The sequence below is a fragment of the Mesocricetus auratus genome, unplaced genomic scaffold (genome assembly GCF_017639785.1).
Source record: "Mesocricetus auratus isolate SY011 unplaced genomic scaffold, BCM_Maur_2.0 Super-Scaffold_100013, whole genome shotgun sequence".
NCBI lineage: Eukaryota > Metazoa > Chordata > Mammalia > Rodentia > Cricetidae > Mesocricetus > Mesocricetus auratus.
This window is the reverse complement of record NW_024429196.1, coordinates 36,846,745-36,866,778: the sequence shown is the minus strand read 5'-3', so window position 1 is coordinate 36,866,778 and position 20,034 is coordinate 36,846,745. Positions and strand designations below refer to the sequence as shown.

The following is a 20,034-nucleotide window of genomic DNA, read 5'->3' as shown; positions in this document are numbered from 1 at the left end:
CACAAACTTATTTGTACTGAAAGAAAGTAGTTCATTGGGGGCTAGATGTGTAGGGAGAGATAAACCAGGCAGGCATTTTTCATGTGCTAATTTCAGCAGCACTGAAAAGTACTGCTGGTTGGCAGACTGAGTATGTCTTGTCCATGATGCTTGAAAAATCCATTGTGACTCAGATGTTAGCATTTTCTGGATTATGAAAAATTAGTGCACACACATAATGAAGTATTTGAGTGTTTCTAGTGCACCTGCCTTTTGATTGTGACCTGTCGTCTGAAATCAGATGTCGACATTTTTGTTTGTGATTCCATGTAAGCTCTAAAAATGTTTTAGCTATCACAGCTTTGGGAATTTTAGATTTTTGGCTTGCAGAGTTGTCGTATATATCAAGTTTTTACAGACTCTGGCACTGACTCAAGGAGTATAAATAATGTGCTCTAAAATGATGCATTCAGTGAGTAATCAGAGCTGAGATCTGCCTCTGAGTTAGGGTTCCCCCACTTAAGCACCTCTTCATACCTACTCCATCACTGAATGGATGAATGACTCAGTTCTCTCCAAGATACCTCTGCATCTCAGACAGGGGTTCCTGCATTCAGATGGTTTCACAGTCTCTCTCTTTACCAGCTGAGCTATGGGAGGATCCACTCAGATGGTTTTTAATTGGGCCAAAGGATGTTAGACATTCAGAGATGTGTCAAATATTATGACTTTTGTATGAAAAGTTCTCGGGTTATGTGATATGAAATTCAAGGACATTACTTTCTTATAGAATTCATTCATAATTTTGATGGCTGTACTTTGTTATATTTTAGTGTGTCTTATTAAAGTTTAACTAGAGAGAATTTGTGTCACCTATCATGATGTTAAAAAGAATTGCAAAGATGATACATTTGTTAGGGCTAGAGAAATGGCCCAGTGTGGGGGGGTAGATGGGAGGTGGAAAGAGGAGGGAGGGGGAACTGTGGTCCATATGTAAAATAAATAAAAAATTTAATTTAAAAAAGTGATTGCTTCTCTTTCAGAGGATTCAAATTCTGTTCCCAGCACCCACATCAGGTAGTTGACAGCTTTCTGGAAATCCAATGGTCTCTTCTGGCTTCCCTGGGTATTTGCACTCACACATACACATGCATATGCACAAATAAATGAAATTCGTGTCTTTTAAACCACTTCTGGATAATATCACTCACAAGACTTAATATAAGCTCATATTGCTTCCAAGTGAGGGCTAACCCCTTGCTTATCGTTTGTTTGTAGGTAGTTCGATATCTGGCTGGCTGTGGGCTGCAGAGTTGTCAGATGCTGGTGTCTAAGGGTTATCCAGACATTGGATGGAATCCAGTTGAAGGAGAGAGATACCTTGACTTTCTGAGATTTGCTGTCTTCTGTAATGGTAGGACATGAGTGCTTGAAGACTGGGAAAACTGTGAAAATAAGGATTCTGGGGCTGGGGAGATGACTCAGTGATTAAGATCACTACTCTGCCCCGTAAAGGACCCAATTTTAGTTTCCATCACCCACATAGAACAGTTCACAACTGCCTGAAACTCCAGCTCCAAGAGAACTGACATCACCTTGTGGGGCATCTGTGCTCTCATGTGTACAGATATGTGTATTTGCATAATTAAAATAAAATTAGTAAGTTAATATTTTTCAAAATGAAAAAATAAGGGTACATCATAGTTTTTTCATAAAGGAAGTGAATATAAGAAATTGTATATTTTATTTAATTGTTTTCTTTCCACAGAAATAACTCAAACTACATTTTACGTGGATCATAATTTCATTGTTTAACTTAAAATCTGCATGCACCTTCTAGATTTTTTGCAATTGCCTCTTAAGGATTGAGATTGTAATATCTTCTTCCATAACAAATATTTTGTAATATTTGGCTTTACTCAGAAAATATTATCAAAGAAAGTAATATACATATATATATAGATATAGATATAGATATATGTCCCTTTTTCATTGATATGACAGAATACTTGATAGAGACACCTTGAGGGAGAAAATTAATCAGTCCACCACTGCAGGAAAGATGACTGCATTGGCTTCATCTGGTTTACAGGAGCTTGCAATGCAGCTTCATATATTGCATCAACCAGGAAATAAATAGTGAGAGCTACGAGGTAACTGAATGCAGAATTTCCTTCAAGGTCCTCTCAGACAGCCTATAATAGCTAGTTAGGTCCCAGGTCCCAGTCATCTTCCGCAGACTCCCAAGACAGAAGTGTCTGTTGGAGACAAGTGTCCAGACACAGAAGTCTCTGAGGGTCATTCAACATGCAGAACACAACAATATACATAAAAGTTGTGATGTGTGTTGAGTGTTGAATTTTTGGACCAGTTAGATGACTCAGTGGATAAAGGTACTTGCTGCCAAGGCTGACTCCTTGACTTCTATCCCTAAAACCCACAGGGTAGAAGAAAACAACAATTTCTGCAAGCTGTTCTCTGGCTTCCATGTGGTGTGTGAACTGACCCCCTCCCATAAATAAATAAATACAATTTAAAAGCTGAATTTACTATTATAGTTTATTTCTAAGGTATACCTGTTTCTTTAAATGAGAAATGCGTATGACATATGGTCCCTGAAAGCCTTATATTTTGTTTACATTACTCTTTTGACTGCAGGGGAGAGTGTAGAAGAGAATGCAAATGTTGTGGTGAGGTTGCTCATCCGGAGGCCCGAGTGCTTTGGTCCTGCCTTGAGAGGGGAAGGTGGCAATGGTCTCCTTGCAGCCATGGAAGAAGCCATAAAAATAGCTGAGGATCCTTCTAGAGATGGCCCCTCCCCAACCAGTGGATCCAGCAAAACCCTGTAGGTCTACTGTGCATACCCTCAGAAAATGATGTTACCTCACCAAGATTGACAACATGTATTTGACATTCTGTTCATTACCATTTCATTATCTGACCCTGAAGAGTTTTGTTCATAAAAAGTGAGTGTCTTAGACAAGAAGAGAGTGGAGTTGGCTATTGGAATAAGCTGAATGAGTTGAGAGATAACCTGGAGAGATTGTATGGATTTAAGAGATGCGTTTTACAGGCATTTTCAGGCTAGCGAGGCAAAGAGCACAGTTTAGAAACCTGTATCCTTGACATTGGGACATAATGTAATCTACAAGGTGTTTGACCACATTTATAGCTTTCCTGGGACAGTGCAACCCACAGGCCACAGGTTGATTATTCCTTCATAGTATAGATGATGGGGTGAGCCTCTGAAACTGGAGTCAGGTCCAGTGGTAGTTAGATGATTTTGTGTGTGTGTGTGTGTGTGTGTGTGTGTGTGTGTGTGTGTGTGTGTGTGTGTTTGTGTGTGTGTACATACATATTTATGCAGGCACAAGAGAGAGGCACTGTTTATCCTTTTCTGTTACTTCTTACCTTATTCTCTGAGACAAAGTGATTATTTGAATTAGGAAATAGGCCCAGAGATAACAAGCTTTAGTATTCTTCCTGAATCTGCTCCTTCCTCAGCATTGGTGTTACAGGCATGTATGACCATGCCTGGCATTTTATCTGGGTTCTGGTTATTTGAACTGAAGTCTTTAGGCTTGGGATGCAAGTTCTCTTTCCTGCCGAGCCATTTCTCCAGCCTCCTGATATGAGTTATTACATAATGTTATCAGATAGAGAAAGAGACCTTTAGTAAGGTGGTGGGGATTCGGCCAGGTGAGTATGATGGTAACATCCAGGAAAACAGACACAATTCTGAGAGCAGAATGTTGGTTAATGTACTGGAGACAGATGTGTCACAGAAAACACTGATGCTGGTTTCTAGTAAGTCCCTAAGGCAAAGCAGATAGGCATGTGTCATGTATGCCCTTACCTTTATAGTTTTTTAATCTGTGGAGGTGAATGTCCTCTGAGGGGGTCAAGTAACCACACTGTTAGTGCAACTATAAAGAGAAAACACAAGACTCAGAGGGGACAGGCTTTCAAATAAGGAAATCTATTCCTACCACAGGCAGAAGACATAGAGCTTACGTGTTTATCAGATAGACAGATGGTTAAGATAGTCCTTAGGTGATCTCACAGAGGGAAATATATCCAGAGATCTCAGGCCATGTTAGCTGGTGTATACACAAAGATTTGAAATCTCTCTCATAGAAGTATAATAGACTCTGCAGACCATTGAGTCCAGTTGAGGACACTTCCTTCAAGCCACTAGCAAGGAAGGACATGGGCCCCAAGGGCTGTCCACATTTACATTTTATCAGCAAGATAATGGAATGTTTGAAGAAAGAATATCTTAAGGATGTAGAGAAAGAAGTAGACTACATCACCTATGGGTGATGGAGTGAGGGTAGGGCAATTGGTTCAGGACAAGTGAATAAATGAAGTAACATTTCTAAATGTTACTTTAAACCAAGCAGTATACATGGGGCCTGACATATATGATGTTCTTGGTTACCCTTTCTCCACTTGAGTGTTACTTAGAAAACGCTCTTAAGCTCACTTCACAATATTCTTTCCACCATTTCTTTTGTTAATATGCTGATATGTTAACATGTTGTCTGGCATTAGAAATGATACATTTCTCTATAATTGGCATAAAACAAAAGTAACTATTTGGAAGGAGACAGGGTGATGGGAGAATGAATGTGAAAAAATATGTTTACACATGTGAAAATACCATAATGAAAGCCATTTGTTTGTACACTACCTCAAAAGATAAACAGAACAAAGAAGGAAGGGGCTGAAGAGATGGCTTGGTGGTTAAGAGTACTTGCTGTTTTTCCAGAGATTTCCCTGTGTTTGGTTCTCACTACCTAACTCAGGCAGCTCACAACTGCAAGTAATTCAAGTTTGAGGACATCTGATACCTTCTGTTGGCTTTCAAGGGCATTGCAGACATGTACACATAAACACACACACACATAAATAAATAAAAAGAAATCTTTAAGATTAAAAACAAGGGAAAAGATCATAATCCTTCAAGTGAGCAATCCTCCCCCTTTCCCTTGGCAGGAATTTTACTATGTACTTACAATGTGTTCTTGGTAATACAGTTCCAATTCTGACCCTTAACTCTTGTTATTTTGTTTGAAAAGTATCTCCTTGATGTATCTGAGCATTGCACCTTCATTTACTTTCTGTTTCTTTTGGGAAAAAATGCCCAAAAGTGATATAGAAGAGGAGGAAGATGACACCATCCACATGGGGAATGCCATCATGACCTTCTATGCAGCTTTGATTGACTTGCTCGGCCGCTGTGCTCCTGAAATGCATGTGAGTCTGTTTGGGGGCTGGAGGGTAGCAGTCTTGATACAGTCATCAATGAGGAAATATCATGGGTGGCAGAGCTCACGGCAACATCCTGCACTAGATGAGGCAACTAATATTCATGCTCCATTAAAAGTAATAGCTGTGGCCTAATTGCTGAACAAGTGTTTATTTAGTTGGAAATGTTTCATTGGCTATAAAAATTAGTAATGAGATTTTTCTGTACAAGTCATTAATGGAATATGTAGTCACCCATATGTCTTTAAAACTTATGCGGTCTCCTTGCATTTGAAGAAGAGACTGTATTTTCCCCGTACAGTTTCTTCTCTGATGGAAAACCACTGTTATCAGAAAAACTGATTCCTTCCATATAATGCTTATCTCGACATGAGTAGAGCTTGGCAGTATTGATTTCAAAACTGTAAAAAAGACATAGTTGTTGAGAGTTCATATGTGTAACATCTCTGTCATGTGCAGAAAAACATATTTCACAGCAGCTTCTTGGTCTTCTGGTCCATAGACACTGTCTACTCCCTCTTCTTCAATGCTTCTTAAACCTTGAGTGTAAGGGTTGTGTTAGGAATTATTCATTTGGCAGTGGGTACTCTTCGGTCACTTTCAGTAAGATTAGGCACCTACTCTCCTGTTAAAGCTAGATGAGGCAACTCAGTAGGAGTAAAGGGTCCCCAAGGCAGGTAACAGAGGCAGAGAGTCTCTGCTCCCACTGATAGGAGTCCCACAAGAAGACCAAACTACACAACTGTAACATATTTGCAGAGGGCATAGGTCAGTCCCATGTGAGCTCTCTGGTTGGTGCTTCAGCCTCTATGAGCTCAGTTTATTTGATTCTGTGATTTTCTTGTGGTGTCCTTAGCCCCTTTGCTCTCAGAATCCTTCCTCATCCCCTCCATAGGATTCTTCAAGCTCCTCCACCTAATGTTTGGTTGTGGGACTCTGCATCTGTTTCCATCTGTTGCTATGGGAAGACTCTTTGAAGGCAATTGGGCTAGACAACAGTCTATGAGTATAGCAGAATGTCATTAGGAATATTTCATTAACTTTTTTGCCATTCATGTTTGTGTATATCTTAGGTCTCTGGGCTGCCTAGTTTCTGGGTCCTGGCCCTTCCAGCAGTGTCAGGGGTGGGCTGTCTCTTAGGATATGGGTCTCAAGTTGGACTAGTTATTTGTTTGCCATTCCCATAATTTCTGTGCCACCTTTACCCCAGAATATCTTTTTAAATTATTTTTATTTAAATTAAAAGCAGTATTATTTTACACACCAATCCCAGTTCCCTCCCCCTCCTTGTCCTCCCGTTCCCACCACCAGTCCCCATCCTACTCCCCATCCACTCCTCAGAGAGGGTGAGACATCCCATGGGAGATCATCAAAGCCACCCCAGAATATCTTGTAGACAGGAAAAATTGTTGGTCCTAGGTTATGTGGCTGGCCTGAGGTCCTAGTTCCTCTATTCTAAGTCTTACCTGGTTATAGAAGAAGGTCAGTTCCAGCTCTGTACTTGCCATTGCTAGGAGTCTTATCTAGGGTCAACCTCATAGATTCCTGGGAGTTTCCATTGCACTAGGTTTCTAGCTTATCCCAGAGATGCTCCTGATTCCAGTTCTCTTTCCCAGTACTCTCTCCCTCTTTCCTCCTCCACCCATCCCCTCCTGTTCCCATGTCCGTTCACCCATCCAGACTCCTCCTTCCCATCCACCTGTGATGAGGATGTCTATTTTATTTACCCATTACAATGAGATTATTGTGCTCCCTGAGCCCTCCTTGGAAGGGCTAGAATCATTTTTTCAAACCCAGCCTCTGCTGATAATGTGATTTTTTTGCCACTTTGGTAACTGGGAATGGATAATGGAAGATCCATGTGCTAGAGATGGCTATAGATGAAAACATGGATGGTCACACAATTTGTGCCTTTGCATGTCTCAGAGGAACTAAGAAAGAAATAATAATACATAGGATATTTTAGTGTTATTGTCATGCCCATCTTAAGGGTCTGGAAACACTAAAACAGATTAATGATGATTCACCTTGCCTCTTCTGAAGTTCAGTTATCTTTACAGTCCTCCACTGTAGTTGAGCCCTCCACTAGGCCATGAATCTCATTCTTTTTCCTGCCTTGTGATGAAGGTAGACAGATGCTGATTCTGGCTCTAGAGAGCTGTGCCTTATTCCCAAAACCCACTGAGATTCTTGGCACTTCTGATCCACTGGCATCATGGGAACTTCCCAGCCAGAAGTCTGAAATGGAACTGACCCCCTCCTCTAAGAATCAGGGTGGAAATTGGGTGGATATAAGACTAACTCCCAATCTCAAGAACAGAAAGAGGCTAAATGAATCACAAAAATTAGTTTATTTTCAGTGGCTGAAAATAGTGACTGTTTTATTGTGTTATTTCTCTGGTGATTGGTAGGTATATGTAATTTTAGGGGAAATTGTTCATAAACTTATTGGATTTTCAGTTTGTTTTGGTACCTCAAATATTATTAAAAATACAGTACTTTTGAGCAAACCATGTGGCCTAGACTGTAGTGTATATAACCTAGTGTTTCTTCTTATTTATGGGAACTGTAAGGTGTGATTGCCTGCCTGTGTGTCTGAGACAGCGGTTTCTGAGAGATGGCTAGCTTTATGCATATTCAGGAAAGACAACTGCTTTGAACTTGGATTCCTGTGGTTTAAGTTTCTAACAGAACTATGAACAGAGTCCACGGCTGCTTCTAAGATTGTTTTATCCTCTTCCTGACTAGTTAATCCATGCTGGAAAGGGAGAAGCCATCCGAATCAGGTCTATTTTGCGATCCCTGATTCCACTGGGAGACTTGGTGGGTGTAATCAGCATTGCATTTCAAATGCCAACCATAGCCAAAGGTAAGACCAAATCCCATCCTATGTAACTCAGGACTGGGAGGATAGTACTTCTTCAAAATTTCATCAGTACGAACATCCCCTGTCCCCACTTCCACTCAGTTAGATGCATCCTCATTTGTAGGAGTGGGCATTACCTTAGCTGCATAGAGTCCTGTGTGTTGGAGGAGGTGAAAACAACAGACCATGGTTGTACATCAGGGGGTTTTGACTCACGGGCAGTTGTGGATATATTAAAATCAATGTTAAAGAGTCCCCAAGTTCAATCCTTGGGGCCTACATGGTAGAAGGAGAGAACTGAGTCCTGCAAGGTCCTCTGACCTCTGCTTGAGGCCATGGCACACATGTATGCATTCATGGATAAATAAACAAGTGTAATAACAACTTTAAAAGTAAAATAAAATCAATTGTTTGAAAAGTAAAGAATTGTTTTGGTCTCTAGTGGCTCCATTCTTACTTAAGTAGAGCTAGATGATAAAATAGTAGAAGCCCAATATCTTAAATGCCAATATTGAGTAGGTTTTTTTAATAAAGGAAGCTGAGGGAAATCTTACATCATTATTTATTTGAAAAACTATGCCATGCAGATGTAAATAAACTGAAATTTAAATCAGCCCAGGTTGAATATTAAACCCATTTTAGTAGCTTTGAATTGTGCAGTTCCAGTCACTGGGTGGTAACTTGGACAAGTTCCTTCCCCTTCCCAAAAAGTCCACCTCTACCTATTGAATAAGCATCATGACATTCACCTCATATGCAGATCATAGAACTTGTCAGTTACCCCTTCATGGAAAGACCTCTCAGTTCTAGAATTTTTGAAGGAAATGTTAAGAGGTGCAGACATTTTCAGAAGTTTATTCAGCAAAGCAAAGTAAGTACTTAATCTAAGAGGTTAGAGTGCATTGTCCCAAAAGGTGATGTCCCAAAAGTGTGCTGTCCCTAAAGGTAATGTCCTGAAAATGCACTGTCCCAAAATGTGTTCAACATAGTGAATTTTAAAGAGCTCTTTACAGATTTATGAGACAGATTTTTTTGTGTTCTAAGATAACTCCCCATCTTCCCTCCCTAGTCATGGTCAGCTAGTCTTCTTTTAAGGGTTCTCCAGAAAAGTTCACAGAGGGAGTAAAAACCACAATGCAAATGATATTGTAATGATAACCTTTTGGAGACTGCAAACCCCTCATCAGTGCCCATGTGTGGGAGGATGCCCTGGAACATTAGCTTTAGATACAACGGTAGCAACCAATTTGCAGTCTGAAGATCAAGAAAAGGGTACCTGACTCTCAGGAGGCACAGCCCCCAGGGCATCATTGCAGTTTTCTAGGCTGCCTCCTTCCTGTCTTCCTTTTTGAGAATAGTCAAGATCCCATGGTTTGTTTTACACCAGGGATAAGACAGTCTTCTGTTTAAAAAACTGATGCTTCATCATGGAGGCAGGGAACAAACTCTTGCAATAGCCTGCTCATCTGTACAGATAGACACAGGGTTTGGGTTGTCTTCTAGACCTTCTCCCAGCTTTACCACTCAGGACTATCACCTAACAATTCCATCTATCATATTTCAAACAGAGTACTTGGGTACAGTTTAAACACTAAACTATTTTTTCTTATAATGTAAAGCAATATTGTATTAGTTATATTAGATGTTTTATAATAATAAACAGGAACTAATTAGTATCTTATTTTAATTTTATTTACAGTATTATTTATTCATTTTCATGGTAAGAATATAAAATCCATTCATTGACTCCAAGTGAAAAGCTATTTCAGGCTGGTGATGGTCATGTGTCCTCCTTCCCTATTCTGTTTACTTCGACATGATATCCATGTGAAAAATTCTGTGATACCATTCATAGACTCTCACTGTGTGCTGCCAGAATGAATTTGACCTAATTATCTTATGGTCAAGTAAGCTTCCCAGTATTTAAGTTGGTACACAGTCTGGTAATTTTTCATACTAATGGTCCCTAACCTATGAACTTAAGAAATTATTATAAGGAATTCATTCATCTACATAGACTTCAAACATTGGGTATTGAGAGAGAAAATGACATGACTCTCAAATATAATTAATAAAGTCTCTTTTATATGAAATCCATTCTAGTTTCATGGTGTTGCTTTGTCACTTTATGATTACTATGGAATTATAATATTTTGTGGTATTTCATTTATAATTATAATCTAAACCATAAACTATCACATGATAGAGCATGAGTTAGGGTTTCTGTTACTGTGAAAATATTATGACCATGTCAACTCATAATGGACAACGTTAAATTGTGACTGACTTACAGTTTCAGAGATTTAGTCCATTGTCATCTTGGGGATAAGCATGGTGGTATGCAGGCAGACATGGTGCTGGAAGGAGTGAGAGTTCTACATCTTGATCCACAGGTAGCAGAAGCAGACTGCAACACTAGGTCTAGATTGAACATATAAGACCTCATAGCCTGCCTCCACACTGACATACTTTCTCCAACAAGGCCACACCTCCTAATAGTGCCATTACCTATGGGCCAAGAGTTTAAACACATAAATCTATGGGGAGCATTCCTATTCAAACCACCACAATGAGTTTAAAGGGATAGTACTTAACAAAAGTAGAACTATGTGCTTCTTATTTTTACCTTTCCATGGTATTCACTCCACATTTTAAAAGATTTTATCTATTTTTTCTTTTTTTAATTTTTATTTAATTTAGAAACAGTCTTATTTTACATATCATCTTACCAGGTCTATCTGATGCCTTCTGTTTCATTCTTGGCATCTGCCAGATACTATGACTTTACAAGTATGAAGTGAACAAACAGATGCCAAAATGACATTAAATGACCTTAGGTTCAAATTACACTGCCCTACTTCTCCAGTCATGCACACATTTGTGTGAGAGTAGTAAAACAGGAAAAAACGTTTCATTAATATTTGATTTGAAACATGACATGGTTGGCAAAAAGCCAAAAGTCATCAACCCACATATGGCCAGGTCATTGACACCAACATGTCACCTTCTCTCTTGTAGATGGGAAGGTGGTGGAGCCTGACATGTCCGCGGGGTTTTGCCCAGATCACAAGGCAGCCATGGTTTTGTTCCTTGACAGGGTCTATGGAATTGAGGTGCAAGATTTCCTCCTCCATCTCCTTGAGGTTGGCTTTCTGCCAGATCTCCGAGCTGCTGCCTCTCTAGATACGGTATGATATGGAAAGTAAACTTGTACCCTTGACTCTCAAACTCTGAAGTTTGTGTCCCATGGTGCTCATTTACCCACTCATTATCAACTAACATTTACTGTATACCTGTGTTGTTTTCAGGCAAGCAGTGAGTAAATAGAAAATCAAATAGACCTTGTCTAAAGGAAAGTCACTGACTAGTGGAACTATCTGCTTCAAAGAGCTGACAAGAAATCTTATGAGGTGCTGTGGGAGCCAAGAGATTCATCTATGCTTGTCTTAGGATGTCATAGGGATGTCTATTAATGCCTATCCATTATGAGCCTGGAAATTGTCCTAGAGATAGAGATGGCTCAATTGATAAAGTACTTGCCACATAAACACGAAGACCTGAGTTTATCCTTCAGAACTCAAGTGCAAAACCCAGGCATGGCAGTGCACACATAACTCTCTCTCTCTCTCTCTCTCTCTCTCTCTCTCTCTCTCTCTCTCTCTCTCTCTCTCTCTCTCTCTCTCTCTCTCTCTCTCTCTCTCTCTGTGTGTGTGTGTGTGTGTGTGTGTAAAATCTAAGCACTGGATGGTAGAAACAGGAGGATTCCTGAAGATTACTGGCTAGTCTAGCTGGATCAGTAAGCTTCAGGTTCGGTGAGAGATCCTATCTCAAAAAGAAGGTAGAGAGATTAAGGAAGACACCTGACAATGACCTCTTGCCTCACCACATATGTATACCTAAGTGTTCACAGACGTACACACATGTGTCCATACAAACAAAGAACAAAGTAATATGTAAATAAATAAATTTGCCTATGTGTTTTTGCTGCTTGTTGAAAGCAGTGAGTGTTAAGGCAGTTGAATGGTCACTATAGTTCTGTCAGTTACATTGGCATCCTGGAATTATCATTCTCTTAGGTACTTATTGGGTAGTATCTTCCCTGTATGTTAAGTGGCTCCATAAGGAGCTGCCATTACTAGTGTCAGGGTAGTGTCTAAAACATGGCAGAGTAAAGTGGAACACAAAATTCTATTGAAATCATCTTGATTTGTTTACTTAATCCTCAATTAAATTAGCTCCTTTGATCTCACAGACAATTAGATTTTGTGGTTAGAAATCCATGGTTACACAATCATAAAAATAAGATGGAAGTTTTATCTTCTTTGACATTCAGAATCTGAAGAGTAGAAATGTCAACGTAGTGATACAGTGGACACCTAATGATTGACAGTTGTGGACATGAATAAAAGTATTATTGACAATCAGTTGAATTCAGATTTTGTGCTCAAATCTGAGATCAGTTATGAAAATATGCTCATTAGTATTTTCTTCTATCACCCACCCTACTGAGGTCTGAGTCTTTTCAGAGTTCCCTTGCTCCAGGTCAGTCTCATAATATTCCTCCAGATTGCATAGGGCTATTAACTAAGTTCTGGATACCATCACTGATGTTAGGGGAGATGATATAATCATAAACTAACCTTGAGCTTTGATTTCCTGAGCCCTTTGAGAAGATAGATACCGTTGTATTCATTTCAGTCTACTTATGAGCCATCAATAGTTTATGGTTTTAAGTGGTGAAGACCATGTGAGTCATGGATAAAATTTGATCTAAGGATTTCATTTTTAGATGTCATCTTGTTGTTGTTTACAGATAGGAAGATTATGTGGCAGTGCATTGAGTCCTTGGCTGATACACAAAGCTGTGTCCTCTTATTCCTTTCTAGGCTGCACTCAGTGCCACAGACATGGCCTTGGCCCTCAATCGGTACCTTTGCACAGCTGTCCTGCCTTTGTTAACAAGATGTGCTCCCCTGTTTGCTGGAACAGAGCACCATGCTTCCCTTATTGACTCTCTGCTGCATACCGTATATAGATTGTCTAAGGGATGCTCCCTCACCAAAGCTCAGCGGGACTCCATAGAAGTCTGCCTGCTCTCTATATGTGGGTAAGTGGGTAACTCTCTGTGCCAATTTTCTTTATGGCATGGCCCTTTTTAATTATCATGAAATTTGTAAAATTTCTATATCAAAATTAATTTTCATAGTCTAATATATGGATGTCTAAGTTGTGAGATTGTCTCCATTATTACAATTGGCCTTGTCTCAACAGCCAACTGCGACCTTCTATGATGCAACACCTACTTAGAAGATTGGTATTTGATGTTCCACAGTTGAATGAGCATGCAAAGATGCCTCTTAAGGTAAATACCAGGGATTCTTGGCACCATGTGGTCCCTGGTTCCTTGAGCTGTCTTCTTGTTACTAATCATATATCTCTTAGACTTAGTGTGTTTGGTCTCTGATGCTGTGGAAGTTCTCCTAGTTATTGAAAGTCCTTACCAAATTGTGTGTGTGTGTGTCTGTCACCTTAAGTAAATAATAATAAAATGTTGTAGACTCCCTAAAATTGTTTCTATAAATTTGTCAGATATAGATCACAAATAAATTTTCCCCCAAACTTCTAAATAAGTGAAAGATCCTTTGATGTAAGTAGGTTGTAGGCTGCATCTGTAGGTATCAAACAAATGTAGAGCCATTTTCAGAGTTTACTTATAGAATTAAGGTCTGAGGTCATCACAGGTGATAGGTAAGTCAGAGAGGAAACAAAAATACCCACAGAGATAAGGTTCCCACTTGATATATCTGGGCCATTCTACATCGATATTTTTGTTTTATACCTGGACTCTGGGAGATGATTGTGCATGGAGTCCAGTAGATAACTGTTCACATAGTTATGAGTAAATGAAATTAAAGGAAGTAGAACTCTATAGTACATAAATATCAAAATAAGCCCAGGGAGAATACAGTCCAAGATATATTAGTTATAACTGTATGTGTGGGGTATGTGCATGTAAATGCAGTAACAATTAAGGCCAGAAGATGGTGATGGATCACCTGGAACTAACATGTTCTTTTGAGCTGCCTGATATATTAGGTGCAGGGAACCAAACACGGACTTTCTGCAAGAGCACCAAATGCTCTTAACCATGTAGCCATCTTCCCAGCCTGCCTCAAGATATGTTTTCAAAGTTGAACATTTTGTCCATGCTTTATATTGTAATCAGTATCCAATTTGAAAGAGGCATAGTATTCAAATAAATTTGTCCCTTGCCCCAAACTCATATGGATTTGATAGTTTCCCTTCCATGGATCTTATATAGGATTCAGAATGCCATGGGAGAGGAATAGAAACATATACATATGTTTTAACCTGTTAATTTTCTGACTACTTTCCTACACAGCTCCTGACAAATCATTATGAAAGATGCTGGAAATATTACTGCCTTCCTGGAGGATGGGGCAATTTTGGTGCTGCCTCAGAAGAAGAACTTCATTTATCAAGAAAGCTATTTTGGGGCATTTTTGATGCTTTGTCTCAAAAGGTAATTGAAAATTGGGGGGTGAATTTATATGTATCGATAAAGCAACGAACAACTCCAGGTTCTCTGCAAGATGGTATTTATAGTGGAATGATGTTTTTACTAATTAAGACTTGAATAGTGCCAGGTGTGATGTTGTATGCCTATACTTCCAGAATAGAGAAGTTTGAGGTAGAAGGTTCTCAAGTTCAAGGATAGCTTGGGCTGCATAGATGAGTCTCCAGTTGGGTGTGGGTTATAGGGTGTGATCCTGTTTTAACAAAGCAAAACAATGGAAAGTTACCTTTTTATTTTTCTCCTTTCTTAATAGTGCATGTTGAGACTACACTGCACATTGATTTTCAATAAGCATTATTGACACATATTCCTTGTGACCTTAACACTGTTTCTGAAATTAAAATAGTGGAGGAATGTAAGAGCTCAGATATGTGGTTGACATGTTCGTGATGGAATATGCAGACACAAAGCAACTTAGAGGAGAAAAGGGTTTATTTTGTTTTATAGTGCCAGAGGAGATACATACAATCCATTGTCTTATTTAAGGTTTCTATTGGTGGGAAGAGACACCATGACTACAATAACTCTTATAAAGGAAAACACTCAGTTGGGTTGCTTACAGTTCAGAGGTTCAGTCCATTATCATCACTGTGGGACACCTTGACATGCAGGAAGACATGGTAATGGAGAGGTAGCTGAGAGTTCTCCATATTGTGCAGACAGCAGGAAATGAACTGAGACACTGGCTGAATCTTGAGCATAGGAGTGACATACTTCCTCCAATAAGGTCACACCTATTCCAACAAGGCCACACCTCCTAATAGTGCTACTACCTATGAGTTTATTGGGATCAATGACATTCAAACTACCACATCCATCATAACAGGGAAAGTATAGCAGCTGGAATGAGCCCACATCGCAGTTAGGAAACAGGGAATTGGGAAGAAGAGATGGAAAGGGAGACAGGGAAGAGAAAGGGGGAGAGAGGGCACTATATAGTGATCTTTTTTCTAGCAAGCATCACCTTGTAAAGGTTCTATTACTCCAGAACAGTGCCACAAGTCAGAATTCAAGTGTTCAAACACATGAGCCTATGGGGGGATATTTGTCAACAAGCCACTTCAGGGGTCATATAGATAACAACTTAACAATGTTGTTCTTTTGCCAGAAATATGAACAAGAACTTTTCAAACTGGCCCTGCCTTGCCTGAGTGCAGTTGCGGGAGCTTTACCTCCAGACTACATGGAGTCAAACTATGTCAGTATGATGGAAAAACAGTCATCCATGGATTCTGAAGGGAACTTTAACCCACAACCTGTTGATACCTCAAAGTATGGACTCTTTCTATTGCAGCAGATTTTTATTGTAAATGATGTGTGAAGTCTGAAATTGAATAAGGTACTGAAGTGAACTTTCTCTGGTACATGCCCCCTTTGAATAGGAGCCCCTTGAAATTGTCAGAAGGCAGTAAAAATAACGGCGAATATACCAGTATCAGAAATAGGTGTGTATCACCTTGGGTACTCATTACCGAAGGAGCAATCTCAGTGGATAGCCACATTATAATGTCTAGAGGAAGGAGATTCAACAAAATGCATGAGCTTTATTTAGTTGAAATTTTAACTGCAATGTGTATCAGTAACCACAATCAACCCCACCATTAGCTGAGGATAGTTCCGAAGAGTTTCTGAAACGCTGTTCCTGTGAGTGACAGGATCATTTCACCCATCACAGCATCTTGGCCAGGTTCAGGCTTTGTTGGTGATATCCTAAATCACAAAGAGATGAAAGGAATATCAAATGGAAATTGGCACAAGAAATAGGTATATAGTTATAATGTGGACAAAACTGATAGCCTTTAAACTAAGATCAAACATATGATTTCTATCAAGCTTCATATATGTACTTAGTTTCCTAAGTTGTTCTACAAATGAGATGCATGGAATACATGAGTGATTCATGTGTTTGAAGTTTGAGTAGGACCACAGCTCCCCATTTTTTAATAAAACTGCCTCTTCACTTAGTTTATTGTTGACACAGTAACTTGGCAAGACTAGTTAGCCAGGCAGTCACATGCAGTCACAGGCAGTCACATCAACCATTACTATTAAATCAATCTGAGATTGAACTTTGAGACTTCAGAGCAGCTCCCAGCTGGTTTAGCCCCCTAAACCAATCAGAGTATCAACCCAAACAATGTGCCATTAATCTAAGAATGTCTTTAAAGCACATGCTTGATATTACATGGCAGCCCTGTGAGAAAAGTGTTCGCCCCTAAGTGTTTGGATTATGTGATTGGTCCTTTGTAGTTCTTTCAAAGTAAGTCACCAAAACATCAAAGAATAACATTATTCCATGGGTAAGTGTCTGCTCATATACAGAATAATCCAAAGTTTTCAGAACAATAACATCATGGTTTGGTTGTTGATTAATGAAATCCAATTAACTAACAAGTGTGCATGATAATATACCCAGGCTTGCTTTCTAGAGAAAAATTTCAATATAAGTTTACATGGTTGTTTGAGTAATTTCTACTTGAGTATTATTTTTAAAGTATGGCTTCTTAAATATGTGTTGTCAGTTACTAACTGCTAACTTTGTTGGCAAAGATCAGAAAGCCATCCCATTATGCTGTTTTATAGAACTCAATTCTCAGTTAACTGCTTAGTGAGTTGTATTTATCAAGGAGTTAAATGTGTATTCAATTCCCTATTCATAGATACATTTGATAATCACAAGCTTTAACATTTATCTCTAGGCCCATTTATCAATTATATATGCTGGACATGAATAGGATAAATATTTATTGAAACAATAAAAGAATCAAGAATAAGTATTGTCAAACAGTAAAGCATACAGTTATTAATTACTTTTCCCTATAGCCCAAATTAGTAACATTTTATAATATTATCTATATGGAGAACTAGCATCAGAAAGTGTTAACACATAACTAATTCAAAGAAATTAAGTTCAAAATATGGCAGATTGAAGTCAGTTTTTCATTTATAGTTCAATAAAACACAGTTTAAAAAGACAGGATAATTCCTAAGAAAAATATAAGAGAAAATCATGTTTTTAACCTTACTGAGTGTTGGTTTGGGTTTGTTTCAATTTCTTGTATAATCTATTGCCTTCATCTATGAATATATTTTAACTAGCACATCTTATTACATTTATTTTTATATTAACACAATAAATGATGTCTGAATTTGAGATGAATATATAGAGTATGATATGCTGGACTTACATTGTATAGAAATGTGAAGAAGCAATTTTGTTTTACAACTATTTTTTAACAGTTATGAGTTGAATGGAATCTGAGTATTATTCAGCTGTGAGTAATTATACATTTACCTGTGCATTCTATAAAACACCAAGCTCTTTTCCTTTATTTTTCTTGTAGCATTACAATTCCTGAGAAGTTAGAATACTTCATTAACAAATATGCAGAACATTCCCATGATAAATGGTCCATGGACAAGGTAAAAGTCAAAAGTGCTGTCCTCCCATCCAAGGCTGCCTTTATGAATGACTGAGTGCTGCTCCAATATTTCCAACTATGCCAACTTTCTCTTTGTATGTGTATAGTGTATATGTGTATGCATGTCTCTCCATTTAAATGTATGCATATACTGTTCAGAGTCTGACTTCATTGACTGTATCACTCTCTCTTTTATTTCCTTTGAGAGAGGGTCCTCAATGACTCTAGAACTTTCCATGTCAGCTAGAAGAATCTGCCCATCTCCACTGCCCCAAGTTCTGGGATTACAAATGGGCACCACCATGCCACACCTGCCCTCACTAAGCCCCAGCCCCAGCCCCAGGCCCAACTTTCTCTTTTAAAGGGAGAGCTGCATCTAACTTAGTAATTATAAGCTGTTCATATCAATATTAATTTAGTTTCTCTGTAGTAAAAACATAATCTGGAAATGTTAACATTTCTAAGGATCAGTTCATTAAATTTTGAGTAGCATTTCTAAACGTGCATTGTTTGTGGGGTAAAGGTAATGACCAGCAGAGTTTCAGGAAGAAATGGTGACACTACATTCAAAATTTAATTTAACCAAATTTAACATATTGTTTGTTTTAGTTGGCGAATGGATGGATTTATGGGGAAATATATTCAGACTCTTCTAAGGTCCAACCACTAATGAAGCCATATAAACTATTGTCTGAAAAGGTGAGAGGTTTTTCCCATTAAATTTATAAAGTATTGTGTTTGGGTAAATTTTCATTTTACAGGTATTTGTGTGGGTGTGAGAGCATACACATGCTCATGAATGTAGTCAGAGCATGACTTGTGAGAGTTGATTATCTCCTTAGTAGTCTTAGTTGGATTTTTACACATCCTTTGAATGTTTTTACATTTTATTTTATTTATAAATACCTGTGATAATCAGTTTTTGAATGAAGGCAGTCCATGTTAGAACAAATCATTAGATATTTTGAATTTTAATTTTGGGCTCATGATACCACTAATGTTTCAATTATTTTTCTTCTAGGAAAAAGAAATTTATCGCTGGCCCATCAAGGAATCATTAAAAACGATGCTGGCTTGGGGTTGGAGAATTGAGAGAACACGGGAGGGAGACAGTATGGCTCTTTATAACCGGACTCGACGAATTTCTCAGACTAGCCAGGTGAGAATCATAGTGACAAATGAATTATATATGTTATTTAAACATATATATATATATTTATTTATAGATTAATATACATATACGTTTTTACACATGCATATAAGTGTACGTATAGTATGATACATATACATCACCCACATATTTATAGTTTAATTTATAGATACATACACATATTTTTAAATACACAATATATATGTATATAAAATATATACATATCCTACACACATATATATTTATAGTTTAGTATATACATAAATTTTCACATATGCATATATGGTATATATAATATATATACATATATATCACCCACATATTTATAGTTTAATATATAGATACATATTTTTACACACACACACACACATCCATACTGGGGATTGTACTTAAGGTCTCATGCATGCTACTCAAGTGCCCTACCACTGAGTTATGTCCCCATCTCTAAAGATAATTTCAAATTGAACATAGTGATAGCCTTGGCTACTGTAGAGCCTGAGCCAGGAATCTCACTTAGGCCTAGAAGTTCAAAGCCAACCTTGGCAATATAGCAAGATCCTATCACAAACATTAATAATGATGGCAATGATACTAATGATTAGTTCTGGGATGTAGCTTAATTTCTAGGGTGCTTGTTTAGCATTTACAAAGCCCTAGTTTTAATTCCTGGCACCATATAAATGCCAATGAGTTCAAGGGCATGCATAGCTACACAGTGAATTGAGGAAGACCCTGTCTCAAAATGAAC

The 20,034-nt window shown here is 38.4% G+C and overlaps 1 protein-coding gene across 11 annotated transcripts in view; it reads left to right on the top strand.

The window, feature by feature from the left end:
- The window catches only part of Ryr2 (ryanodine receptor 2), a 575,348-nt gene that overhangs the window by 417,568 nt on the left and 137,746 nt on the right, over positions 1 to 20,034 (top strand). For all 11 annotated transcript variants that reach the window (XM_040755590.1, XM_040755588.1, XM_040755595.1 and 8 more), the window contains 12 exons: positions 1,258 to 1,393; positions 2,638 to 2,824; positions 5,133 to 5,238; positions 7,999 to 8,119; positions 11,135 to 11,304; positions 13,003 to 13,223; positions 13,388 to 13,478; positions 14,520 to 14,660; positions 15,823 to 15,986; positions 18,059 to 18,137; positions 18,746 to 18,835; positions 19,158 to 19,295. In XM_040755590.1, coding sequence (XP_040611524.1) covers positions 1,258 to 1,393; positions 2,638 to 2,824; positions 5,133 to 5,238; positions 7,999 to 8,119; positions 11,135 to 11,304; positions 13,003 to 13,223; positions 13,388 to 13,478; positions 14,520 to 14,660; positions 15,823 to 15,986; positions 18,059 to 18,137; positions 18,746 to 18,835; positions 19,158 to 19,295 — 1,644 coding nt within the window. The remainder of the gene's footprint in view (positions 1 to 1,257; positions 1,394 to 2,637; positions 2,825 to 5,132; positions 5,239 to 7,998; positions 8,120 to 11,134; positions 11,305 to 13,002; positions 13,224 to 13,387; positions 13,479 to 14,519; positions 14,661 to 15,822; positions 15,987 to 18,058; positions 18,138 to 18,745; positions 18,836 to 19,157; positions 19,296 to 20,034) is intronic.